We start from the raw sequence: 25,946 nt of genomic DNA, 5'->3' as shown, positions 1-25,946 counted from the left end.
AGTCGGAGCCTCTTTGAGATTCTCTCCCTCTCCTTCTGCCCCTCCCCCTACTGTGTACGCTCTAAAATAAATAAATCTTTAAAAAAATGCATCAGATATAACATTTCAAAGTTTATTTATTTATTTAATTTATTCATTTAGTAATCTCCACATCCAATGTGGGGCTCCAATTCATGACCCCGAGATCAAGAGCCACATGCTCTTCCAACTGAGCCAGCCAGTGGCCCCTCAGATGTAACATTTCATATAGAAGGCACCACCTATGTAAGAGCAAAGGAAATGTTTACGTAGGACGTGCTCTTGGTATGTTAGAATTCCTAGTGTTTACAAAAAATTTACCAGAAACATCAAACTAAGACCCAGGGAAATTTACCAAGAACCTACCAGCAGCATTTACTGGGTGGTGCAGGTATTTAAAGCTCACCTTCTTTTTTATCTCTACTTTCAGTTTCTTCCTCTTTCATCACACCTGGGAGCCGGGAAGGTGCCAAGACAGACTGACTCCCTCCTGGGATGGCCAAGTGGTCATTTTCCCCAGACTCGGCACAGCCAGTATCCTTTTTAGATTCCTTGTTGCCCAGACGACCCACTTCTTTATTGCTTTTGAAAACATCTTGTATCGTTCGACCAAACAAGGTGCCTCCCCGGGGTCGATTCAGGCGGACGGGTCGTTTATCTGGAGGATGGTCTCCCCTCGACAGAGCATCCAAGTCTTCTGCTGCATCATGGCCATGTCTCCTTGGGGAGCGATCCTGGTCCTCCTTCCTTTTCAGTCCTTTCATGAGGCTGGGAAGTGGCTCCATTTGGGAAACACGCTCTTCACATCCTTGTCTTACACCTGTTTTGCTAACTGGGAATGGTTCACCCAGAGGCCCTGAAGATATGGGGAAGTTAGTGAAGCTACTATTAGAACTTCCAAACAGTGACTTAGGGGCCCTCTTCTCTTCCTCTGCATTTTGGTTTGGCAAAGCAGAGGTAAAGGCAGACGATGAATTACTACTATTGACTGGTTTTGAAAAGGTAAAGTTTGAATTGGCAGCTGAACTGCTTGTCACCTGAGGAAAAGAAAATGGAGCCAGCCCCCCAGGCCCACTACTAACTGGGTGAGAAAATGTGAAAAATCCAGAAGTAACTGGGCTCTGAGTTTTCTCTGGCTCAGATTCAGCCCCAAATATTGGTCTGAACACAGAATTTTCCAGAGGTTTAAAGCTAAACTCTGTTTTCCCAAAACTAGAGCTTGCTACTTCCCCAGTTTCTGGTCCAAATGTAGAAGTACCTGGGAAAGCCCCAAAACTGGGTGATTTAAAACTAAATCCTGGGTTTGCAGACACACATGAACTTGAAGACCCAGAGACAGCTACAAAAGCTGGAGTGTGTTCAAGTCCGGGAAAGAGTCCAGCATTTGAGGTTTGGGAGAATCCTAATGTTTGTGCTGAAGAAGAATGACTTACTCCAGAAGATGTCGGAAAGCTGGATACCTGTGAAAATCCTGAGGTTTTCCCAGATAATGTATTATTTTGTCCAAAAGGAGAAGGCTGACCAAATCGAAATGGTGGCTTAGCCTGAAATGTTCCTATGGAACTACTAGTAGATGCTGGGAAAACCCCAGGCTGCTGCCCACTAAAAGGATTAGTTGGGTTCATCTTCTGATCCAAGGTAGCAAATACTATGTGCATACAAGTAGTTCTCTTCTTAAATAGTCTATTCAGCGAGGGAGTTCCCCCTCATTCTCACAGTAAGCTGGAAGACAAAAATTTGGATCACAGAAGAGAATTTGTAATCACATGTCACACTCTAAGGATAATTAAAAATCGGGCAAACCAAACGGCCAGGCTTTATTTTCTGAGAGCCAGTGGGGGATGGGGGGGGGGTGCCTGGGGTAGAGGATGGAAGAATCAATTACTTTGTTACTAGAGCCTTAAAGCGTCATCCTTTAGACTAAGAAAAAAATTGAAGTTATTTTACTGAATTGGTAAATGGCAGGAGAAACCTCAAATAGCAATGAGAAAATAAATGCAGTCACACTTTTAAAGAGAGGAGTTTCTCCAGTCTTCCAATCTCCGTAGACAGAAAACTACAATGTAACGCTGTTAAGAACATGAGTGTTTCAGTGTTTCCTCCTTTTTCTTTCTCTTAAAGCTGATCTTTTCTAGTAATCTCTACACCCAACAAGGGGCCCGAACGCACCCGGAGATCAAGCGTCCCACGCTCCACCGACTGAGCCAGCCCCAGACTGTTTCCTAATTTTCTCCCAGTAACCAGAACCCACTTAGAGAAATAAATAAACAGTGCTGCTCTACCTGCGAAGACCGCCGAACTGGCTCCAAGAACAGAGCGGCCCCGCAGAGAGGCTGCCGCCTGACCAGGGAAAGGCGGGGCAACGGAGGCCGCGCACCCCGAAAATCGCCGGCGGCCCCGCGCCCGGCCGAGACCCGCCCGCGCCCCAGGCCCGCTCTGCTGACGACACCGGCGCGGCGGCGGGGCCGGGAGGGCGCAGGGGAAGGACGCGGCCTCCGCCCAGGCCGGGCCCGCGCCGCGCTCCCCGTCCGGCTCAGGGACTCGGAGACCCGCCGCCGCCCCGTGGGCCCCCCCGGCGCCCGGCCGGAGGCGCAGGCACACACCGCGGCCGCCGGAGCCGACCCTTCGCGGCGCGCCCCGGGCAGAAAACGCAGCGCACCGACTTCCGGTCCGTCCGCGCGGCTCGGCTCCACCCTGGCTCCGCCACACTCGGGTTCCGCTCGCCTGCCCGTCGACCGCGCGGGGGTCCGCCGGCCTCGGCCCCGGTACGTGAGCCCGCGACTGACCCTCTCCAAAGTGGGGCGTCGTTCGCACCCCGCGTGCTGCCCGGGGCCTGAGCTCGGAGCGTCGGTGCCCGCGCCGAGCGGTCCCTTGGGAATCCCCGGACCCACCAGGACTCACCCTCATTGGCCCTGCGGCTCCCCCGACCCTGTATCACCCCAGCCCCTCCCCCACCCCCTCCTCCCACGGCGCCCCGTAGCACCCCCTCCCCACTCCCCTACCCTATACCACCCCACACCCGCTCCCCGCAGCCCACACGCCCCCCCCCAGCGCCCACTCCCCGCCCCTCACTCCTCCCGCACACCCCTAACCCACCCCAACCCACAACTCACCCTCTTCTTCCTCCGCCTCCTCACCCTGCCCCTCCACCAATGGCCCCTTCCTCGCTACAGGCCTTCATTTCCCGCCCACGGCGGCCTGCCTGACTCGATGACTGTATTATAGCCCCTCATTTTCATATCTTGTTATGGTGAAATAGAAATCCCCTTAAAGTTTTCAATGAACTTCAAATAAAACGATCTGATGTGTGTGCATGTGTGTTTTTTACAGAATTTACCACTTTCTACTACTGATTTGTCTTCTCTTAAACTTTGACCACAGGCTTCTTTCTAAACATTTTTCAAGGGCGGTGTTGCCTTCCTGAAATGAGTTTGGTGCTTAGAAATCTGCAGCGAGCTGTCCCCATCAGGAGGGTGCCCCTTCGCAAGAGGATGGAAATTGTGAGGAGTACATTAGGGGTGCAGAAGTTCGACCTGGGGATCATCTGTGTTGACAACAAGAGTATTCAGCATATCAACAGGGTCTACAGAGAGAAAAACATCCCAACAGATGTGCTTTCCTTTCCATTTCATGAGGTAAAAAGTATTCTCTTGTTTGGCCTCCCTTCTGGTGTAAATATTCTGATTTTTAAGTTTCATTTTGAAAACTTTAAAATATACACATAAGTAGAGTGCGGCGGGACCAGCCTCTAGTGACCACTACCCATAGCCCAAGGAGAGAAGGTGGTCGGGTCCCCCAGCCCTCCAATGCTGTCAGTGAGTTAAAAGAGAAGTAGAATGCCTCTGCTACTTTTTTTTTTAAGATTTTTTACTTATTTTTAAGTCATCTCTCCACCCAACATGGGCTCAAACTCACAACCCCGAGATCAGGAGGCCCATGCTCCACCCACTGAGCCAGCCGGGCACCCCTGCTTCTGGAATTTTAAGTGTGATTTGATAACAAACATGTATGGTTGAAAAGTTTAAATAACACTGAATTTTTTCAATGAAAATGAAAAATAACACTGAAAAATATTTTAAACAAATGTAAGATAGCAATTAGGTTACTATGTCCATGATGCACATAGCTGGTTTGAGGCTTCCCACACTGTTGGTGACAGCAGAGATGGGAAGGACGGTTTTGAACGCACTTTGGCGGTACACTTGCAGAGCACTGGAAACACGTGAGTACTGTGTAACCCACTAGAGTCACCACTCAGGAAGGAAGGTGTTACAGTAACAACACCTTAAATATTCACTTGGTATTTTTTCCTGTTATGGTGGAAACATATTAATACCCTAAATATCCATCTGCAGGACTAGCTTAGTGTGAGCAGCCCTCAGATGAATGGACTGGTGGTTTCTTTTGTTTCATGTGGGGAAATGTGGAAGACAATGTAGGACAAAACAACAGAAAGAACAGAAATATAAAATTGTACCGACGTGGATCTGTGTGATTGTGCGCTGAAAAGGTGAAAGAGATGGACGAAAGCAGCTTGTTTGTCTTGGGTCACCTGTAAAGAGTGGCTCTGCTGTAGTCCCCTCACCCCTCCCCTGCCCTGGGACTACTGAGTAGGGGTCTTCCAGAATGAAATCTGTCGGCCTGTCGTCAGGTTAGTTCCTGCAGTCGTGTTTTCCAAATCTGTATTTCCTCATTTGCAGAATATAAAAGCAGGGGAACTTCCCCAACCTGATTTTCAAGATGACTACAATTTGGGTGACATTTTCCTAGGAGTGGAGTATATCTTCCAGCAGTGCAAAGGAGATGAGGACTACTATGACATCCTTACTGTAAGTGAGGTGCTGAAAGAAATAGGCCCTGAAAAGAGGGCCCTGGGTGGGACGCCTGCCTCCACACTGTCTCATGTGAAGGACAAGGGTTATTGGGGAGGGAGACCTACAAGCAAGGGCAACAAGGACTCTCTCTCATCATCCCACAGAGAGAGAGCTTAGGCCGTGCTTGCCCCCAGAAGGGGCAGGTGAGGGGAGAGGACAGGAAACAGGTCAGAAGCTCCCAGAAGCAGCCTTGTTTTTAGCTTTTACCCCCGAGGTCAGCAACCTTTGTTTAGCTAACTCAGACCAGCTGAATAGACTCCTTACAAAACTGTAGCCTCCAGGACCTTCCCAATCTGTCTGTCCTCAACTTGAGGGCAAAAGGAAAGGGGGAGGGGTGTTCCAAAAAGCTATTGTATCTTAACTTTCCTGTGGAGTCTACTGAGGTGTTTTCCTTTGACCACACGCCACGCCATGAACTATCTTTAGGGGATCCCAGTGCTTCTTTGTGACTTGAAGCAGAGCTTTGCAGGCAGAACCATGATGAGCAGGCATGGGCGACGGTGGGACTTCCTGGGAGGGGGAGGCTGTGCTCTTCTTGCGCGTGGCAGGAGCCCTGGCGTAAACAGGGTTGCTCAGCATGGGCTTTAGCTCTGGGATCTCTGTGGCCAGCAGCGGTCACCCTGTGGGGCTAGTGTGCATAACTGCTTCCACCCCCACCTCCTGGAGATGCCATTACCTACAGTGGAGGGCCAGCCCACCAGGCCCGGGACCCTCTCCTCCTCACCGCCAGCTGCATGTAGGCACCTTCTTGGCCCTAGGTCCCCTCCACCTACCCCTAGGTTCCTAACCTTCCACCATGTATGGGCTGACTTCTCCCTGCCTTCCCTCCTCCTCCTCCCCGGGTCATGATCAGTTCCTGAAACAGCTTTTTAATTGTTCTGACAGGTGACTGCCACCCATGGGCTCTGTCACCTGCTGGGCTTCACACACAGCACAGAAGCTGAGTGGCAGAAGGTAGGAGCCATCCTCCAGGTCCTCCAGCACAGAGGGTGCAATGCCCTGTGCACCAGGTGCCCCAGGAACCAGGGCTGCCTGAGCTGCCCCTGCAGTCAAGTACGAGAACCAAAATCGGGGGGAAAAGCAGTACATTAAGGATTTTATTAATGCCTGCTTTATAAAAACAAAACAACAAAAAAGACTAACATTGTTTGTTTAAAGTATTGGGCTCCCCAAATGCTACTAACTGTATTACTTATTCGCTGTTGAAAGGAAGGTCTGAGCAGAGAGACCGAATTCTATAAATTCTATAAAATTCTTATGGCTTAAAGTCAAAAAATCTTTACAAGAGAAATTGTGATGATATTTATCGGGTGGGAACAGGACTCAGAACATGGCAGGCATCTGATAGAGACCTACAGTGTCAAGTTATTTAGCCCTTTGTTTCCCCGAGAAGTGATAATATTTACCTCATTTATAAGGGTGTGTGTTAGTATATGCACCATATTGTATTTAGTAAACTCAAATTATATTTGTAATCAAATAATCGGGTTCTCTGGAAGGCATAAAAATTTTTTTTTCAGTTCACAAAAAAGTCCTTGATACAGTTGTCCTCACATCCAGCCCATCTCGGGCTGGGTCCCCACCAGGGACACTGTGGCTCAACTTCCCCTCCAAGTGAGAGGCTGACCCTGCTGTGGCCCCCTCCCCCACTCTGGCAGCATCTCAGAGAAAGCCTATGATGTCACCTCCAGCAGGGACCCCAGCCCTCCCAGGGCTTCCCCATACACCTTCCCCAGGCACTGACCACTCTTTCCCCCAGGAGGGGCTGTCCTCGTGCATCCCCCTCCCGTGGACTCTGGGCCCAGCCGACCCATCTGGCCTATTCTCCTGCAGCCCCAGACAGGGTCTCCTCTGCTTTTACCCGAGACCAGCACTTGGGGCCCTGGACCCCAGCCCCTCTGCTGGCCCTACCCTTCACCCCACAGGCAGCACGTCCGCCCGCGTTCCATGTGCACAGTGCCGGGTGAAGGTGAGCACAGCCCGATCCTGCACTTTGGCTCTGGGGGGACACACGGCTGAGGCTCCTCACGCCAGAGCCATGGACACGGGCTCTGGGGAAGGGCTTCCCCAGAGGACACCCCCAGGCCAGGCGGCTGGGGAGGGTCCAAGTTCGTTCCCACTCCTTTCTTTCAGATGTACCAGAAGGAGAAGCAGGTTCTCGAGGAGCTGAGCCGGCGCACTGGGACCAGCCTCCAGCCCCTGAGCAGGGGCCTCTTCTGATGGTGCTGGAGGCCTGGCACCCGGGTGGCATGGGAGGGACCCCAGAGCCGCCAGGTGGATGGCAGGTGGACCCTCCCTTTCGGGCCCTGAGGACCAGGGACTCCAGCACACAGAGGGCCCCGCTGGTCGCTGCTGCCCCGTGGGGCTGCAGGAGTGACACGCTTGGGGGCCAAGTGGCTCAGGTGGAACCTGTTTTGTGAAAGTATAAAAGAAATGTCCGTTCACTTCTGCACTTAGAGCCTCGCAGACGTATTTTCAGTGTTGCAGAGGAAGCAGTTCTAAGCTCGTAGGGTGCAGAGCAGGGGCACGGGACCTTCATCCCAGCGGCTCTGCCTGTGGACGGAGGCCTCTCTCCCCTGCCTCTGCAGCCTGCCCGGGAGCGCAGCACAGGCAGCCCAGGGCAGGCGTGCCCCCCACCCTCCTTCCTACGGGAACCCCATTGGCTTCGGTCCCCACTTACCCCTCAAGAGCGCTGTGACCTGGAGCCTTTGCTTGCTGCCTTTATGAGGGAGGGACAAGGCTGACCCTTAGGGCGGCTGAAAGGCCCAGGACAACCTCAGCCAGGTGACCCACAGCAGACGTCTCCTGCCCATCCCAGCTCCTGAGTTGGGTGCAGCCCCTAGTCAGAGGTCTGCTTGTGGACCCTGCCTAAGTACCCCTTCCTGCGGCACCGCCGTGGCCACAGCTCTAGACCCCTGGATCCCCTGTGCAGCCGCTGAGCTAAGTGTCTCCTGGCTCTGGGGACGCCCTGAGCTCCCACTGCCGCATCCCATCCTCCCTCCTGTCAGTGTTTCCTGCCTTATCTTCTGATACAAAAATAAACCCAGGAGGCATCGCAGAACCTTATCCATGCTGTTTCTGGGCCCAGGGCACCACGGGAGCAGGCCACAGAGGTGCGCCAAGCCCACCCTGGGCCTCCATCGCCTGCGCCTCCCAGGTTCCAGTGTGGGCAACGGCACCACGATTTCTGCCAAGGAGCTCTGAAGAGGTCACAGCAATGAAACGTAGCCTCTCAGAGACTTTTTGGCCCTAAAACCAGGGATACTACAATTCTGAGAATCTGGTTTCTCCCCTGAATCCCCTTGAAAAACATGAAAATGCACTTCCCACGGGGTTTGTTGTCAGCCTGGACTCCCCAGGCCCTCGGGGACACAGAATTGGGCTTGTGGTGATCCTGAAGCCTTGTGAGCTCTGCACGCTTGCTTGTGGTGAGACTTGTTCTTGGTGAGTCGCAGCAAAGATGACCCCACAAAGCTCTTGGCTCTGCAGTTCTTTTTGAGACTGAAGGGATCCTGAGACCTGCTACTTCTGTCAGCAGGAATTTCAGACATCCCCCATGCCTCTCTGGTCATGTCGGGGGCACAGACAGAGCTCCCCCTGGGTATGGGCCTCAGAGCAGAATGGCTGGGGGGCTAGAGGCGGGGTATCCAGCTTTATGAGGCAATGCCCAGTGTGAAGGACCTGGTCACTTGTCCCCGCTGCAGCCCGTAACAGTGACCCTGGAGTCGGACCCCAGCCGCTGCCCAGGATTGGTCTCTCCTCCTGCTCCAGGGGTCCCTTGGGTTCCTTGGCCCTCTACTCCCCTGTGTGTATTCAGAAACGCAGTTAATCTACTTCAGGCCTACGTGAGGAAGCCCCCATAAATCCCAATAGGACGGGGTTCTGAGAGCACCAGGTGGCTGCACACGTGCACACGGAGAGGGTGACGGACCGCAACTCCACGGGACAGAAGCTCCTGGGCTCGAGACCCTCCCAGACCTGGTCCATCCCTCATCACCTCCTTAAATAGACTGGTTATAGTCAGTAAGTGTTGCCTGAGTTCTGTGAACCATTCTAACAAAGTAGTCAAACCCGAAAAGGGGTTCATGGGAACCTCTGCTCCCTGACCCAGTAGGTCAGAAGCACAGGGGACAACCTGAACGTGCAGCTGGTGTGGGGGCAGTCTCATGGGACTGAGCCCTTACGCAGGTGGGTGGTGTCAGAACCGAGTGGGACTGCAGGACACCCAGCTGATATCAGAGTTAGCGAATAGAAGCAATAGAAGTGTCTGTTCTGTGTGTGAGTAAAGGAGATTCACAGGGAAGAACTGGGTTTTCCTTACTCAGAACACAGACAAAACAGTTTTTCCAATTTATCAGGCCATCTGAAGACAACTTCTGTCAAACTTCTTCCCTGTATTGAATTAGTAATTACGTTGGGAAATAAAACCAACAGGAAACCTGTTAGAAAATGTCAATGTGAAAATAAGAAACTGAGTCAGACCTTTAATTGCATTTCACAAGAGACACGCGTGCCAGGCACACGGTGTGGGCACCTGCCGCTCTCCTGCCTCGGAGGCTTCCTGAGCGCGGGCCCAGCCCGAGGAAGCGGAGCTGCGTGGGGCCTCCTTAGCCAACTGCTTCCCAGGCCAGCTTCCCGGTGAGCCTGCAGGGTCCAAGGAAGCACAGAGGAGGACTGGGCTCTTGCAAGTGTGGAACTTAGGGCACAAGACAGTTTACCCCAAAAGGGACCAATGAAAACATGTAGCACTTAAAAATGACATTTACATGAAAATTATATTAAAACAGCAAGGGTTGGGGCTCCTGGGTGCCTCAGTCGGTTATGCGTCTGCCTTGGCTCAGGTCATAACCTCAGGGTCCTGGGATTGGGATCTAGTCCCCTGCTCAGTGGGGAGCCTGCTTCTCCCTCTCCCTCTGCCCCTCCCCCCGCTCATGCGCGCTCTCTTGCAAATTAATTAATTAATCTTAAAAATAAATAAATAGGGGCGCCTGGGTGGCTCAGTCATTAAGCGTCTGCCTTCGACCCAGGGCGTGATCCCAGCGTTCAGGGATCGAGCCCCCGCATCAGGCTCCCTGGTCTGCTGGGAGCCTGGTTCTCCCTCTCCCACTCCCCCTGCTTGTGTTCCCTCTCTCGCCGGCTGTCTCTCTCTCTGTCAAATAAAATCTTTAAAAAATAAATAAATAAATAAATATTATATCAGCAAGGGAACATGATTCCACCAAGAAAAAATGTCACGACAAGTGAAGAAAGAGTAAAGCTGACATCCACGTCCGAAGTCCTGACAGAACCAAGAGGAGCAAACAGAGGAAGCTCCCTTTCCTCAGCGTGCTTCAGAAGGAACCACGTTCAACCCTGAGGGTCTCCCTTCTAGGAGAAAGAGTTGTGCAGGCCAGCGAGGCTACCTCTCCACACATGAAGACACCTTTCCACGGGAGAGCTCAGTGGGCCGCTTGCCTTGTTCTGTCCACTTAGCAGGAACCGTCACCCAGCCACCCGCGTGGCAGGAGGGGCTCCCAGTTATCGTCATATTTGACTTTGTCTATGGTGTTTCTCCCATGGGAAGGTTTAAAAATGTAAGCGGCTAACTCCATCAATCTTCACTCTCATGGCTCCTGGGCCATCTTTCCTGATGAAACCCTATATTCCCTCTTGCCTCACAGTCCTGCATCCAGCGACAAGGCTGCAGCCTTCTGCCGGGCCTCCCTGACCACACCCGATAGGGAACCAGGCCCTGCTGCTTACCAGAGTCCACATGTGGAGGCTCATAAACCTGGAGCCTGTGTGGGCTGGATGCCGTCAGATGCCACCCTAGGAAGGCGAGGATATGTGGGTGCAGTTACTGCCCTGGCCTGGCTCGCAGACACCACACCACAGGTGAGGCATGCTGCCAGGGCTCAGGTACAGGTCCCTACAGCCCTGCTCATACTGGACACTCCCAGGGCCACTCCTGCTGTCTAGACAAATGACCCAAGCCACAGGCAGCTTCCCCTGGAGGTTAGCATGGAGTCCATTCTCAGACCGTGACCTCCAGGGGCTAATACTGCCAAGGACCCACCTGCCCCCCTCTGGAAGATGGGAGGGTCTTCCCAAATTCTCTGCTACAGCCCAGGACCTGATAAAGACAGGGGTCCACTGGCTTGTCAGCAGGGGTGAGGAGGTGCAGCCCAGGCCCTAGGGTATTCCCACCCCACAGACCAGGAAGCTGGCCTTGACTTACGGGCTAAGGGCTGTTGAGGAGGGGCCGGCCAAGTGGTGCAGGGCAGGCAGGAAGCTGGAGGCAGGTGGAAGGGCAGTGGCCGAGACCACCATGGGCCATGTGGAGTAACCAGCCAGAGACCCAGGTGCTGGGATGGCCTGCAGGGGGGCTGGGGGCGCGTAGTGGTGGTGGTGATGCACGGAGGGCGGCTTCCGCCTCTAGGCTCACAGGAGGACAAGGGGAGCCCGCTGCAGGTCCTCAGCACAGCACACGACCAGCCCGTTTCAATGGGGAGGAGGGGAAGGAAGGGAGGAGAAGAGGAAGTGGGGCAGGGGTGGGCGTGGGGGGAGAAGGGAGGGAGGGCCAGGCTCCGGCAGGGCTCCTCTGGCTCTAGAAAGCAGCTTTCTGGGCCCCGGATTATTGCGCATCTTGGTGGCACTGGGGAGTGCCAGGGGGCTTCACGAGCAGGTCACAGACCCAGGAGTCAGAAATGTGCTTTTCATCGTTACAGATGCACAGACTTCCAGAAGAAAAGCCACCCAGGTCCTCTGGTTTTGATTTGGGTGGCCTCCTTTGCCTCGATGCCTGTCCCCAGCTGAGCCTACCTGAGTGGTGGGATGCAGGGGGGCAGCCTGTGATCCCCCTGAGGGCAAAAACGCCGATGCCGGCAGGGCTCTGAGCATCAAGTTGTGCGTAAGGATCTGGTACACCTGTGCGTTCTGCACCAGCATCATCTCCACCACATCTGCAAGGAGAGGCAGCAGGGGCCCCATCACTCACGGACCGCACGCGGAGCGTCGGGCCTCTCCGGAGGACAAGGCTTCAGACATGCACAGTGCTCCGCAAGTGGGAGGCCCTACGGGCACAAGCCTCTGTGCAGGCATCTGGCGAGGTGTTCCAAGGGGCGAAGCCTCTGGGTTGGAGGGTGTGTGTGCTTTAAAGTGTTGAGGGTGTCCCGCTGGGCCCCCGAGAGGCTGCTCCACTTCTCACTTCTGCTACACGGGGGCCCCCGAAAGGTCCCCAGGACCCCTGAATGGGATCTTATTTAGAAAGAGTCTTTGCAGGCATAATTAAAAATCTTGAGAGGAGATCATCCTGGATTATCCAGGTAGGCCGTGCATCCAAGGACAAGTGTTTTTATACGCGAGGCAGAGGGAGGTCTGAGACAGCAGAGGAGAGGCCATGTGGAGGCAGGGCAGAGAAGGGACCCACGCAGCCACGTGCCAGGACCACCTGGAGCCACTGCTCCCCGAGGCAGGAAGGACCCTCCCCCGGAGCCTCTGCAGGGGGCCTGGCCACGGGACACCTGGCCACGGGACACCGGACGTCAGAATTCCGGCCTCCAGACTGAAAGTACATTTCTATGGTTTTAAGCCCCAGGCCTGACCCTGGACACGACGAAACAAGCACATGTTTGTCAGTGTGAGAGGTAAACGGGAGTTCTTTCCAAGCTTCAGGCCCTGGAAAGTAGGCAGCCCTGAGGCGCCCTCAGCCTCACCAAAGTCAGGCAGGCCCCTAAAAGCACTCCCAGTCAAAAACGGGGAGCTGGAGGCCTGGGCAGGGGCTCCTGCAGGGGTGTCCAGGAGCGGGGTAGGTAGCAGCCTTCCCACTGGAATGGGATCTTCGTCTCCAGCCAGCCCTCCCTGCAGAGTCTGGGCTAGCCAAGCGTCCATAATCACATCGGCGCATTCCTTAAAATAACCTTTCTCTCTATCCAGACACGTCCTGTTGGCTCTGTTCCTCTGGAGACCCCTGATGACATATTTTGTCCCAGTTCTGAGAGCAACGGGGTGGTGGGGGACTCAGCAATCCAGCTGTGGGAACTCTTATCCCTGCAAGATAAGCATGTGGAGAGGCTGAATCTGGCAGCCCCATTCTGGGCAAAGACGCTTGAGGAGACCCACATGGGTCTGGGCCTGGACAGGCCGCACCTCCCAGGGAAGCTTCCCACTGAGTAGAATCACCCTGTAGAGACGGAATGAGAGGAAGGTCCAGGAAGGGACTCACACGGTGTCACTGCATCAGGGTAAGGGGCACACGTCAGTGTTGTGGGGAAACAGGGTCTTCAGTAAGTGGCACAGGGCCAGACTGATCGCCACGGCAAAGACAACAGCAGTCCCTAACTCAGAGCTCACAAAATCGATTCCAGGCGGGTCGTAACTCTACACGTGAAAAGTAAACCAAACTGTAGAGCATCTTCATGACCTTGAGCGGGTGACGGCCTCTTACGCAGGAAAGAGGCACAGACCCACAACGGAAAAAGCCTGAAAAGCAGAACTTTATTAAAAATTAAGAACTTGGGTTCATCCGAAGACACCACAAAGAGAGCGATTTGCAATACGTGTATCGAAACGACCCATGTTAGAATACATGAGGAATTCCTAGAAACCAATGAGACAGACAGATGACGTGCAAGAAAAATGGCCAAATACTTGAAGGGGCACGTCACAAAAAGGGTATTCGAACAGCCAATAAATATATGAAAAGGTGACGTGCAAATCAGAATCAGAATGAGCTGCCACGACAGGCCCACCAGACTGGCAAAAATGAAAACACTAAGGACACGAGGGCTGGTGACTTGCTGCGGGCAATCCTCGTTCCCTCCTGAGGAGCGTAGGCACCAGTGACGAGAGAAGCAAACGCAAGAGAAATGTAGCTTCCATTCAACCTCCTTACAGCTCGCAGCCCCCTGATGGACCCAGAGACCTGCAGTGTGACCTTCCTCAGGAGCTCACCGCGGCCTCGGTGCCTTCGTGCTTAAAAGGAACCTTATCTTCACGGCCGCAAGCCCCTCAAGGTCCTGAAAGCCTCGCTTCCAAATTCCTTAGAGACTTTCGCTATCCCTCACTCCCACTAATTAAAAAGGATATCATCAGTCACTCCTCACAATCCCAGTGCAGCTCCTTCTGCCCACAGGTCCTGTCCCCGTGCTTTAATAAAAACACCTTTTTGCACAATAAAACATCTCAAGAATTCTTTCTTGACCATTGGGCTCGGTGACCCCACATCACTACCACTTTGGAAAACTGGCAGTATTTCCTGACCCAAACATCTCATCCCTAGGCACAGGCACCACAGAAATGTCCACGTCCATTCACCAGAACATGAGACCGCGTGGGGGCTCCTGCTGGAAAGCACTGGAACACCAGCCCAAGAGAATGGGCCCACACTTTGTGGGGTAATAACATGACCGAACAGTGTGGGCAGCTGAACGACGGACCCCCAGCATGTACGTACCCTAATCCCCGGAACCTGTGATGTCCGTATCGTTATATGGAGAAACAGATTTGCTGATGTGATGAGGAGCCTTGGATGCTCAGGGGCGCCTGCGGCGCTCCATTGGTGAAGCGACCACCTTCGGCTCAGGGCATGATCCTGGGGCCCTGGGATCGAGCCCCATGTTGCTCTCCCTGCTCGGCGAGGAGTCTGCTTGTCCCCCTCCCTCTGCTTCTGCCCCCCACTCATGCGTTTTCTCTCTCTCTTTCTCTCAAATAAATAGACAGGATCTTAGAAAAAGAAAAAAAGAGTCTTGGATGAAAGCAACCCAAGTGTCCATCAACAAACAAAGGGACAAAAGAACGTGGTCCGTCCATGCCGCGGAGTGCTATTCAGCCTTAGAAAGGCGGGAAAGTCTGCCACCTGCCACCACATGATGAAACTCGAAGATGTTCGTTACTCCAGGTGAAATAAGCCAGTCACAGAGGGACAAATGCTATAGAGCGCTCTCAGGTGAGGTACTTAGAGTCGCCAGATTCAGAGACAGTAAGATGCTGGGTGCTGGGCTCTGGCAGGAGGGGGACCTGGGTACAGAGTTTCAGTTTGGCAAGATGGAAAATTCTACAGATCTGTTGCACAACAGTGTGGATCCAGTTAATACTACTTAATGTGTTTAAGATGGTGAATTTTATGGGTTTTTTACCACAATTTTTTAACGATTTATGTATTTATTTGAGGGGGGTGAAGAGAGTGCACATGAGCGTGAGGGAGGGGCAGAGGGAGGGAGAATCCCAAACAGACTCCTCCCTGAGCACTGAGCCCGACGCGGGGCTCGATCTCACAACCCTGAGATCACAACCTCAGCCAAAACCAAGAGTCGGATGCTCAGCCGAATGAGCCACCCAGGCGCCCCTACCATGATTTTTAAAATTAATTAGTTTTTGAAAAAGAATCTTGAGGTGGGGAGATTATCCTGGATTATCTGGGTGGGCCCAACATAATCACAAGGGTCCTCAGGAAGTGTTGAGAGAAAATAACTATCAATTTAGATCTGAACATCCAGCAAAACTGGTATTTAAGAACAAGGGGAAATAGAAACATTTGCCAGAAAGCAAACACTGAGGGCGCTTCAAGAGTCTGTTCTAAGGGAACTTGGAAAGGGCTTATTTCAAGATGGTAGAAGATGGTTCCGGAAGGGTGGTCCGAGATACAACAAAGGGCGGGTAGAGAGTTCCCACAGAAATCGTGCCGCGTCGTTTGGGAAGTTGGTCTAAAAGAGAAACAGCAGTACTGGCTGGGTGGGAGGAGGGGTGGGAGGAGGGGGTGACGTGCACCAAGCTCCTTCCATCACTGCGGGGAGGGGGCTCCACATCCCACACGTTCCATTTCATACTAAAGCCCAAATAACAGAAAAAAATGAATAAACGAACAAAAAGCAGCATCAGTAAACGTGGAGAGCAGCCTGATGGTTGCTGGCAGGGCGGGTGGGGGTGGGGCTTGGGGAAAGTGGGCGAAGGGGAGAGAGATGGGTCTACCAGCTACGTACGGAGGGAGTCACGGGAAAACGCGGCACCGTAGAGAGAATACGTGTATGCCACCACAGTTTATGAAACGGCCACGAGTTCTCCAGCGTGGCTGCTAGAGTACTTCTGAGAGTTCCTATTTTCACCTTCAAATATTTGATCTCGTCAGAATTTGTTTGGGTGTAAGGAGTGGGGTAGGGACTTGACCTTACTTTGTCTAAGTGGCGAAAAACACATTGAAGATTTCATTTTTTACCACTGATTCTGAAGGCCGCTTTTTCTCTTGTGAGACACACAAGCGTTTGCACACACAGACACAAGTACAGCACACACACGGATCTGGTCGGTTTGCCTTGGAAACGGACAGACACTCACTAAAGCTCATCCGGGAAAACCACCAAGGAAGGATGGAGAAGACGGGGCAGGGCTGCCCCTGCGAGCACACCGACTGTGCTCGGCCCCCCGCAGGGCAACCTCATGAGGGTCACAGTGGACGGCAGCCCTGGCTGAGCTGCTGGCCAGCCTCGGACCAGGCCTGGCACGTGTGACGACATTCAAGGGAACTACGGTAACGAAAGAAGCTGGTAGAATTGAGAACACGGACCTGGTGATTCTAGGAGCGGCTCTGTTCCTGGAGCCTACCACCCCCAGTGCTCAGGGAGGAAGGCTTGTGGGGGTGGCTGCTCACTCCGTGATGAGCGCTGGGCTCACGGGTACACCGTATGTCAGCTCTCATCAAGTTGCACACTTGCATTGGTGCAGTTGATTCCACCGTCTCAGTAAAGCGGTTTTAAATCTCCAGCGTTTAAAACTCATGTAAGGGGCGGCCGGGTGGTGCAGGAGGGTGAGCTCCCAAGTCTTGGTTTCGGCTCAGCTCATGACCCCAGGGTGGAGAGCATCGCGGCTTTGGGCTCTGGGCAAAGCGGGGCGCCTGCTTCAGATCCGCTCTCCCTCTGTGCCTCCCCAAACAAAACAAAACAGACTCATTTAAGAGGAGAAGCAGTTTAGCCAAGGTTTCGTATAGCTGGCTGGGACTGAGCCCGGTTCGCTCGGTTCCTAGTTCTTGTTTTCTTTCCGCAGAGATATCCACAAGAGTTTCTTAGAGTTATTTTGTGTTGCTGATACGTAGCTTCGACTCAGTAGCCAAAAGCTAACCCTAAATGACTACCCTGTTTAAAAAAATATATTTTGTTTCGGTAGAGAATTTTAAAACCCATCACAGTATTGATATGAAACACTTACCTTCCTTAATACTTCCTGCTCTTTGAGTAGGGAAGGCCTGGAGAGGGGGAATCTGTGCGATGAGGGGCGGCTGAGGTAGCTGTTGAATGATGGTGGCAGGAGGCTGGGGGGCCTACACAGAGCCAGATGATTAGTTCCCTCAACGTACCCTAGGACACAGTGTTCTACAACACCCACCACCCGTCCACCTATCGACCCACCCACCTGTCTCTGCTTCTATCTACCCAAGCACCCATCCACACACCTGCGCATCCATTTATCCATCCGTCCGTCCTACCAGAGGAGCTTTAAATGATTAACCCTAGATGTCAAATAGGTTGCTGAATAGATATTTGAGTCCAGGTATCACCTAGGACACGATATGTTATGAATGTTTGTGTCCACCCCGAAATTCATATGTTGAAGCTCTAACCTCCACTGTGACTGTATTTGGAGATCAGGCCTGTGAAGAGGTAATAAGGTTAAGTGGGGTCATAAGGGTGACATCCTAATCCAATAGGGCTGGTGTCCTTCTAAAACGGGAGATGCCAGAGAGCTGTCTCTGTCTGCCACGTGAGGACAGTGAGAAGGCAGCTGACCACAAGCCGGGAAGAGAACCCTCTCCAGGAACGTGATTGGCCGGCACCTTGACCTTGGACTTCTGCCCTCCAGGACCGAGAGAAAGTAAATTTGTGGTTCAAACTGCGGGTCTGTGGCGCTTTGTTAGGGCAGCCCCAGCACACTAACACTGGCACACTTTGTTTAAGAGAGGGAGAGAGCGTGTTCGAGCATGCGTGTGGGTGGTGGTGGGTGGGTGGGGATGGCAGAGGCACAGGGAGAGTCTTAAGCAGACGCCACAACCAGTGCGGAGCCCGGCGCCCGACATGAGGCTCGATCCCACCACCCCGAGATCATGACCAGAGCCGAAAATCAAGAGTCGAATGCTCAACCGACTGAGCCCTCCAGGTACCCTTAACACACAGTATTTTTAATGTTTCCTCCATTTCCTGTCTTCAGGAGAGGAAGCTAATGTCTGGGTTCATTAATTGTGCTGAATAGAGGCATCCAAGGAACAGGTCATGAAAATAACCTCTGGCTTCTCTCCAGTTAAAGGAAATGTGGACAATGTCAAGCGCACGCGGTGTTGATCACGCACCAAGACTTTCTATCTTACTTCTCTTCTGGTTGAACAAGGGCCTGACCCTGTCCTTTCTTTCCCAGTTCCCAGAAATGGTGGCATAAACCGGGGCTTGGCAGACTCTGTGTGCAGAGGGCCAGACAATAAATAGTCTTGGCTTTGTGGGCCGTGTGGCCTCGGCTGCGACGGCTTCTCTCTGCCACTGCGGCTTCGAAGCTGCGGCTGGCGGGCAGGACGGGGCCGGTGACGCATTAGTATGGGCACCGGGATTCACACTTCACATCATTTTCATAGGTTACAAAGCTATGGTGTCTGTGGCCTGTGGGTGTTCTCTCCCCCCCATTTTAAAAAAGACTTATTTTAGAGAGAGAGCGTGAGAGAGAGTGCACGAGCAGGGGGAGATTCAGAACGAGAAGGAGAGCCACCCAGGTGCCACTCCCCCAAACATCTAAAAGCATAGGCCATTCTGTAAGCTGAGAACGGCCTGTAGCCGCTTTGCTCTCCCCTGCAGAGAGGATAAAGCTACGCCTGCCCTGGCCTGGAGCACACCCTGCCTCGGGGGCTCTGAGTCCAGCATCAAGGAAATTCACCGTAATGACCAAAGGCCCTACTTGCCCTTCTGTTGTTGCTGGGGTTGATTGAGAGATGCAAGCAGAACTGGGCCCAGACGAATTGCTGTGAGTGTGAACAGGTTTGGGAATGGGCAGAGCCTCCAGCCTCTAACCCCCACCGCTCCCACCATTCCTGGAAGGAGGTTCCAGTGTTGGGAGACCCAAAGACGCAGGCTGGGGAGAGGCAGTCTGGAGCCTAGACACAGACAGCCAGGGGGCCAAGGGGGCACTGGGGGCTCCCTTAGCACAGATCTCTCCCTGATCTGTTCCCACTCTGTTCCCTCAACTGTGTGCTGCCAGGGTCTTCTTCCAAAGGACAAAAGCACTCCAGGTCATGGGCCCAGTGTGCTGACGCTAACGTCTCCCTGGCCAGCTGGTCCAGAGCCCTTGCAACTTGGTCCTGCCCACCTCCTTGGCCTTCTCTTCTCCACAGGGCGTTGAGGAGCCACATCCCTGGCTTCTGTCTCTCCTCTACATTCACCTGCCCTCCGATACGCTCCCTTCTGCTTAAGAAAGTCAGAGCTGCTTTCCATTGCTTGCAACCCAGAATGCTGAACAAAGGTGTGAGGCTCTCAAAATTGGAACACGCTTTTACCTTTTTAAATTCTGCCCTTGAGATTAGGGTCTTAGGATTCCCCTGGTGATTATGAAATTTTGAGAAAGAGTTGACACACTTCTTCCCCAAATTCAGGGCCCTGAATACTTCTGTTCCTCGTGTAAAGGCTAGGACCTGAGAGTCAGGAGGCCAAATGGAGACCCCAGCCTCTCCTCTATAATGAGGGGGTAAGACCACCCCCTCTCCCCAAAGCCAGTTCTCAGGGCACCTGTGAGGACCGCAGAAAGGAGGGAGGGGGGTCCTTGTGCAGGGTCCGGGACATGGTAAATGCAGCCACTGTTGGCTCCTAGCTGACTGACCCTCTTCAGAGCACCTGCATAATGCTGACGAGGTGGGCCCCAAGACCACAGAAATCCACGATCTCTGTTAGAGGAGGTGTCTCTGTGGGCACCACATCCTCCCCACACTGCTTCTGCCCCAGTTCATGAAGACTTACTGAGTGTTGGATAATCCGTGGTGGCTCCAGGCCTGGCGGGGGCAGGGAGGCAGCAGGGTGGGTGCCCATGGGGGGCATCTCTGGGGGCAGTGCTGACCGGGCTGCTCCTCTGTTCACCCCGCTCCGGGCTTGGACCTCCTCTAGGAGACGCTGTTCCTGCAAGAGCAATGCAGAGCTGCTACACCAGGGAGGGGGAGGCACAGAGCCCGCAGGGAGGAGACGGGGTCACAGCAGCGCCAACGCTGGACCCGGACGTGTGGTCCCCTGGGGCCCGGCTCGGGCGTCCTCCAGCCCCACTCGGGGCACAGACTCTCTGGAATGGGAGCCAGGCTCTTCGTGGGGGCACACAGGAGAATAACCCTTCATTTCACGCGGCGGGAAGGGAGGGGCTTCAAACTTCTTTTTAAGTTCACCGAATAGCGGCCGGTTTCTGGTTGCTCTTATGTGCAGCCAGCAGAGCGTTCTCTCTTCCCCACATGACCACGAAGCGGGATTTTGTCCTAACGTGTGGACTCAGTTCACCGCTTCGCATGGTCATTCCCTGTTGCTGGTGCATTTAGTTTGGATGAAGCCCTTGGCCATCTTAAAATCCCACTTCCTGTAGCAAACACTTTGCACAGCGTTCCCATCTTGGAAAATGTGCAACCAAAGCAAGGTTTTCCAGCTAACGCTCCTGATAGAACCTAGACTACAGAAAATGTGCGTGCAGGCGTTACTTTCTCCATGAAGTCTGGCCTCTGGGTGCATAGTCTCCCAGCTGCTCCAGGGCCATCCGTTACCCACCCACAGGTCACAGACACCAGGGAAGCCGCGCTTAGCCCAGGAAGCCCGCCTCCATGCCCCTGGCCTGGTCATGACCAGCGTCCACGCAGCTGCTGGACATGCGGCCTACCCAGAGTCTCTGCAGAAGATCTTGCCTCCTCCTCAGAGCACCCAGCAGGGCTGCGTCCGGCCGGTCCTCGTTCCCTGCAGGAATGATCATCTTATTTCTGTGAAGGAGCTGGAAGTCATGTCATGTGCGTTCCCACACGAGGCCCAGGCGTTACACTGCCCCTGTGGCAGAAAGCCCTTCCTCAGGCTCTGCTGGACGCCGGCGAGAGGGAGAGGGTCCTCACAGGGCTCGGTAGTGAGCACAACTGGGCTATGAGCCTGGCCTCCTGCCCCCTGCAGCCGTCTGGGGGCCCTGGGAGCTGGCACGGTCCACCCGGCCTCGGGTACCGCCATCCGCAGCGTCCTGAGGGAGGGGTCCCCACCCGAGGGGAGGCTCTGAACAGGGCCTGGCCTTCCTTCCTCTGGCACAGCACACCCGTTCTCTTCCCCACAGTGCTGAGCATGCCTACAGCAGCCTGTCCTCCGGGAGGGGGCCCAGGAGTCCCCATGGCCCTGGCCCACTCCATGGTTCTGCTCTTCCTCTTGGTCAGCTGACCTGGTTTGGAGTTTCCTATCTGGATTTGAGCCCTGGGCTCTGCCTGCTGCCCTCAGAAGTTTCCTGGAGCTCCCACTGCCCAGGGGACTCTTCCCCATAACAAAGAACAGGTGATGTTCTCATAGGCCTCTCTAGCACCTCACCCAGATGTCCCTGAACCTGGACACTGTCACTGGGAGAGCAGTCCTCTCTTCTAGCTCGTGTGGCCTGAGTGACCATCGGCCAGGGAGGCAGACGCACGGGGGGCCTGGTCTGGGCCCCTGAGGAGGTGCCGACCTGACGCAGGTGGAACCTCACATACCCCCCACCCTAGAAAAAGCTCAGAGCAACATTGAGTCTGATCCACGTGTGGCCACATCTGAGCTGGGCAACCTGGGGCAGATGACCAGGCCCCTCTGGACACCCCCCCCTTTATTTTAAGATTTTATTTCTCTATTTGACAGAGAGAGGGAGGGAGGGAGGGAGAGAGAGAGAGAGAGCAAGCATGCGCACAAGCAGGGGGAGGGGCAGGCAGACGGAGAAGCAGACTCCCCGCTGAGCAGGGAGCCCGATGCAGGACTCTAACCCAGGACCCTGGGATCATGATCTGAGCCGAAGGCAGACGCTTAATGACTGAGCCACCCAGGCGCCCCTGGACCCCCATTTTCTTATCTGCAGAATGGGAATGATGAACATATGCCCTCTTGGGGTTTTTGTGAGGGTGTGATGAGCTGTGAGGGTGTGTTTGGCAGAGCGTGCACGTGTGTGCGTGTGCGTGCATGTGTGCGTGTGTGTGAGCATGCATGTGTGCGTATGTGCACGTGCGTGTGTGCACGCGTGCGTGTGTGTACGTGCGTGTGCATGTGTGCGTGTGCACACGTGTGTGCGTATGTGCGTGTGTGAGCACGCGTGTGTGCGTGTGTGCGTGTGCACGCGTGTGTGCGTGTGTGAGCACGTCTGTGTGCGTATGTGCACGTGCGTGTGTGCACGTGTACGTGTGCGTGCGTGTGCATGTGTGTGTTCTAAACAGGAAAATGCGAGCCTTTCAACTCCGAATACAGGGAGAAGTAGAAGGACAGTCTTGCTGGTACCAGGAGGAGGGAAGGACCCGGGAGGGGTGTCGTTCCTGGGTGGCTCTGAGCAGCCTGGGCTCTTACCTGGCACGAGGGGGGGGTCTTCAGAATCCCCTTCCACATTCTCACGCTCTTGCTCCAGTTTCTGTGTCGGAAAGGACAGTGTGCGAGTGGGTGGGGTCTGGGCCAGGGGAGGACCCCCAGAGGGTATAAAGGGACCAGTGTCCCAGGCGGAGGTGACTGGGGATGGGGGGCGGTGGTGGCAAGGGTCGCCTGTACTCTCTTAGGGACTGTGGGCACTTCCCATTCAGTGCACACAAGTTCCGCCTTAAAATCTTAGGGAAGATGCTCTGAAAGCTTGCCCTTTCAAGCAACTTTCTGCAGAGCCTGACCCAGGCCACCTCCGTGTCCCTGACAACCCCTAACCCCTTGAGCCCCGGGCTGAGCAGCACAGTCTGGGCCTGTCCTGGGAGGACCCCTGCCGGCCCCTCCACGTTGGCCCACGGGCCACCCGGAAGGAGGCACTGTGCTGGTGCCTATGAGGACAGGCTGGCCGCAGAGGACGGGAAGACGGCTGTCAGGACGGGTCCCAGGGCTGGCCTACGGGGCTGCGGATCCTGCACCAACCAGGGCATGTCTCCTCCAAACACTGAAGCCGGGAGGCTCTGCGGGGGAGTGCTATGGGCCCTGAAAATGCTCTGGGCTGTGGGTGCATCCAGCCTCCTGGCTGAGAAGCTACCAGAAGAACCTAGTTGGCTCTGCACCAATGTGGAGGAAACAAGACACCATCGTCCTCCATCGTAAGGCGAGAAAGCACTGGAGAGTTTCACCTTGGAAGCAGGAGTATCCTGACAGGTATAACTTACCTTTTAAATCTGTGCCTCTTTGACAAGTTGTTGAAAACGTGATTGCCCCCACTGTCTTACCTTCTCCAAGAGTTTCAGGGTCAGTCGGGTCATTGCATCTGCCACTGAGGAGTCCAGCATCCTGGGACCATAAGAAAGGGGACGCCACAGGCCCACCTTCCTCCCTGGTTCTCGGGTTATCTGCAAGCAAGAGGTGCTCAGCCCCAACCCTGGAGAGAAGCAGCCCCAGCCCTGGTGTCTTTGAAGGATTACTGAGCTGGGCTTACTTTACCTCCTGGAGACTGGCCGCTGCTGCCAGAGAAGAGTGTGTGGGAGGGTGGCCACATCCGTCTGCAGTACCGTGTTGCCTCGGCTGTCGCTAGGCGCTGCAGACGCAGGAAGGCCCCAGGTTGCCGGGTTTCCACTGAGAGTGCTTCCCAGGCTCCACCTGGTCCCCACAAAGGAGTTGACAACAAACATCGCTAATCGCCAGGTGTAGCCAGGTGGGGCTTATTGGGAAGGCAATGAGCAGCAGCTGGGGCCAGAGGGCACAAAGTGAGGTCCTGGGGAAGAGGACAGTCCTGATTCCCCCATGCGCTGCCCCACCCTCAGGACTGAGCCCCGAAGAGTATGGGTTAGGGGTGGGAGGCAGCTGCATCCATTCTCCATGCTCCTCAGGGGTCTCCCCTCCCTTCATCCATTGTTACCTCCAAGGCACCAGCAGGCCCCCAGCCCCTTCTAGGTACCCTCAGAGCCAGATGGGAGTGAAGCCTGGACACCAGGAGGACAGGGTGGGGGCATCACGTCCCTGTGATTTCAGGAAACTCTGGACGGCAGAAGGGGCAGCACGGGGAGCTGAGCAGTGACTTGCTTAGGGGCTTCCCTAGTGGGGCTTTCTTGGTGGGTCCACCCCACAGGCTCCTAGCCATCACCTTGCAGGACTCAGGGCCGCACGGGGCTACCACTCCTCCAGGCGAGGATGTGGTTGCAGGAATGGGACTGTCCTGCAGGGATCCTGGCCTGGAGAGGGGTGGGGGCGCCTAAGGACAGGACCCCTGGTCAGGTCAGAAGTTGGTGGCTGGAGATAAGCACTCCAGCGCTGGGGGGAGGGGGGCCGGGGACACCTAGCAAAAGCAGCCCTTTATAAATGACCCTTCACACAGAGCACAGGGCACAAAACTGACAAGGGGCTCTTCATTTGTATAGGCTTTACATTTCAGGTTACAAATTAATCAGTTTGTAGTTTCCCAGCTAGTGAAGTGGATGTAACAGATTGGATATTGGAGCCTGTGATCCCATCCAGGGCCGGGGCAGGAGTGAGGGCTCAGCACACTTGCAGCACCCCCTCAGTGCAGCTGAAACAAACACTTGAATCAGATGGCCAAAAGTTGCCTAAAGGCCTCTGAAATTGCCCATACACTTCAGTGTTTATGGTTTTGTATGTATCACAACCCTAACATTCAAACAGGAGGTCTGCGTGTGCCCAAAAATTTAGCTAAGCTACTCAAGGTAACCGGTATACATAACACATCCCAGTGTGAGTTTGTTAGACTGTTTTTAAAAAATAAAGTTATTTACTTAGAGTTATTTAAAGTTTGTATTTACAGAAAAATCAGGAAGATGGTATGAGAGTTCTCACAGTGCGTGCACTCACCCTGACGGCACTGACTTCGACCCTGGTCACCTGGCTCAGGTGTGTTTGCCAGGCTTCTTCGCTCCACGGTTACTATTTTTCTCCCCTTTCCACAGTCCTCTATGGGAGGAAGTCACTGTGCACAACTCATACTTAAGGAGTGAGAGTCAGGTTTTCCTCCTTGGGGGTGAGTATCTACATAATTTATTTGGACAGCATTTTATTAAAAATAAATTGAGAGTCAGATCAATAACATTGTCTAGAATGTCTGTAGAAATGATTCTGGGGTTCTAGGGAACATAGACTAAAAACCAGTGACCAAAGCTGTGTGGGAAGACTGTGGGCATGTGCCCCGTGGAGTCTTATGTGTATTGCAACACGTAAAGGTTGAGAGGGGGAGGCTCGGGGACTATAACTGCTCTTGGAAAGTTGACCCAGTGCTCTGCCGGGGTTGCCTGCCCGACCCCTGGTCTTGTGAGCCCAGTCTTGTGTTTGCTCAAACCCCTGAATTCTGCAAGGTAAGACTGAAAGCTCCAGTGCCCAAGGGCTGTGCTCTGACCCTGGAGAAGTGCTTTCTCGTGGTTGAGCTTCCGGCACTCTCCGAGGGAGATCTCAGTTGTGGTTGCTTACAATCACACATCCTCACTGAGGGTGGAAGATGGGGTTGTGCTGCCCACGCTGATGGAACGGCACTATTATGATTACCCTTGTTCCGTCTCAGAGGAGAGAGAGGGCAGGGAGTGCACAGCCTAACACAAACCCTGTCCAAGTAAAGGTGCAGAACAGTAAGCAGAGCAGAAGGAACCCCCAAAACCCAGGCCGTGTCTCCCGCAACACTGCCCAGAGCAAGGCTGTCCACCGCAATCTTGCTTTTTGTGCTACTTTGTCTCTAGCAGCAGGCCGCTTGAATCGTGTCATCGTACGTGGCTTTACACAGGCCCAGTCTGCAGCCGCGGCGTTTACATCTCCTGTGGGGTACGGGGGCAGAGCCGTCCAGTCTCCCATGCCTCTTCCTGAGCTCGGGACGCCCACCTTGTCTTTGTCATCTGCCTGAGCTCTGCAGTTCCCTAATCCTGCAGCTGAACCGTGGCGCTGTTTGCCGTACAGACTGCTTTCATTTTCCATTTAACGGTAAACTGGA

General features: G+C 54.1%; 3 protein-coding genes and 1 long non-coding RNA gene across 11 annotated transcripts in view; 1 reads left to right on the top strand and 3 right to left on the bottom strand.

The window, feature by feature from the left end:
• The window catches only part of LOC103680678 (minichromosome maintenance complex component 3 associated protein), a 51,113-nt gene extending 47,861 nt beyond the window's left edge, over positions 1 to 3,252 (bottom strand). For 3 of the 7 annotated variants that reach the window (XM_040621762.1, XM_040621767.1, XM_040621768.1), the window contains exons 1-2: positions 2,301 to 2,440; positions 425 to 1,740 (exon numbers count right to left, since the gene is read on the bottom strand). In XM_040621762.1, coding sequence (XP_040477696.1) covers positions 425 to 1,676 — 1,252 coding nt within the window. In that variant the 5' untranslated portion in view covers positions 1,677 to 1,740; positions 2,301 to 2,440. Of the gene's footprint in view, positions 1 to 424; positions 1,741 to 2,300; positions 2,441 to 2,621; positions 2,817 to 2,919; positions 2,939 to 3,131 lie in introns of those variants that run through there. The other 4 variants (XM_040621765.1, XM_040621766.1, XM_040621763.1 and 1 more) reach the window with 4 other exon arrangements.
• Positions 2,653 to 7,344, top strand: YBEY (ybeY metalloendoribonuclease). Of its 2 annotated transcripts, XM_040621769.1 has the most exons (6): positions 2,653 to 2,783; positions 3,400 to 3,653; positions 4,719 to 4,847; positions 5,778 to 5,846; positions 6,818 to 6,861; positions 7,026 to 7,344. In XM_040621769.1, exons 2-5 carry the CDS (start codon positions 3,444 to 3,446, stop codon positions 6,857 to 6,859), a joined length of 450 nt encoding a protein of 149 aa, XP_040477703.1. In that variant the 5' UTR covers positions 2,653 to 2,783; positions 3,400 to 3,443; the 3' UTR covers positions 6,860 to 6,861; positions 7,026 to 7,344. The 2 variants fall into 2 exon arrangements, with proteins under 2 accessions (XP_040477703.1, XP_040477704.1); XM_040621770.1 differs by lacking the exon at positions 6,818 to 6,861.
• A 2,000-nt stretch (positions 7,345 to 9,344) lies between these two features.
• LOC103680675 lies at positions 9,345 to 11,380 on the bottom strand. Its single transcript, XR_573139.2, has 3 exons — positions 11,110 to 11,380; positions 10,635 to 10,700; positions 9,345 to 9,536 (listed from the first exon to the last, which is right to left on the bottom strand). It is a non-coding gene; the product is annotated as an uncharacterized LOC103680675 (long non-coding RNA).
• A 125-nt stretch (positions 11,381 to 11,505) lies between these two features.
• CUNH21orf58 (chromosome unknown C21orf58 homolog) lies at positions 11,506 to 25,930 on the bottom strand. Its single transcript, XM_040621648.1, has 9 exons — positions 25,729 to 25,930; positions 23,465 to 23,558; positions 23,254 to 23,314; positions 22,412 to 22,472; positions 20,742 to 20,815; positions 19,850 to 20,005; positions 17,070 to 17,181; positions 11,694 to 11,833; positions 11,506 to 11,526 (listed from the first exon to the last, which is right to left on the bottom strand). The coding sequence occupies exons 1-9, from the start codon at positions 25,928 to 25,930 to the stop codon at positions 11,506 to 11,508; spliced, it is 921 nt and encodes a 306-aa protein (XP_040477582.1).
• Between the last annotated feature and the right edge of the window lie 16 nt (positions 25,931 to 25,946).

The sequence above is a fragment of the Ursus maritimus genome, unplaced genomic scaffold (assembly GCF_017311325.1).
Source record: "Ursus maritimus isolate PB19 unplaced genomic scaffold, ASM1731132v1 scaffold_4, whole genome shotgun sequence".
NCBI classification, from domain to species: domain Eukaryota; kingdom Metazoa; phylum Chordata; class Mammalia; order Carnivora; family Ursidae; genus Ursus; species Ursus maritimus.
Note: the sequence above shows the minus strand (reverse complement) of the source record. Positions and strands in the feature narration are given on the sequence as shown.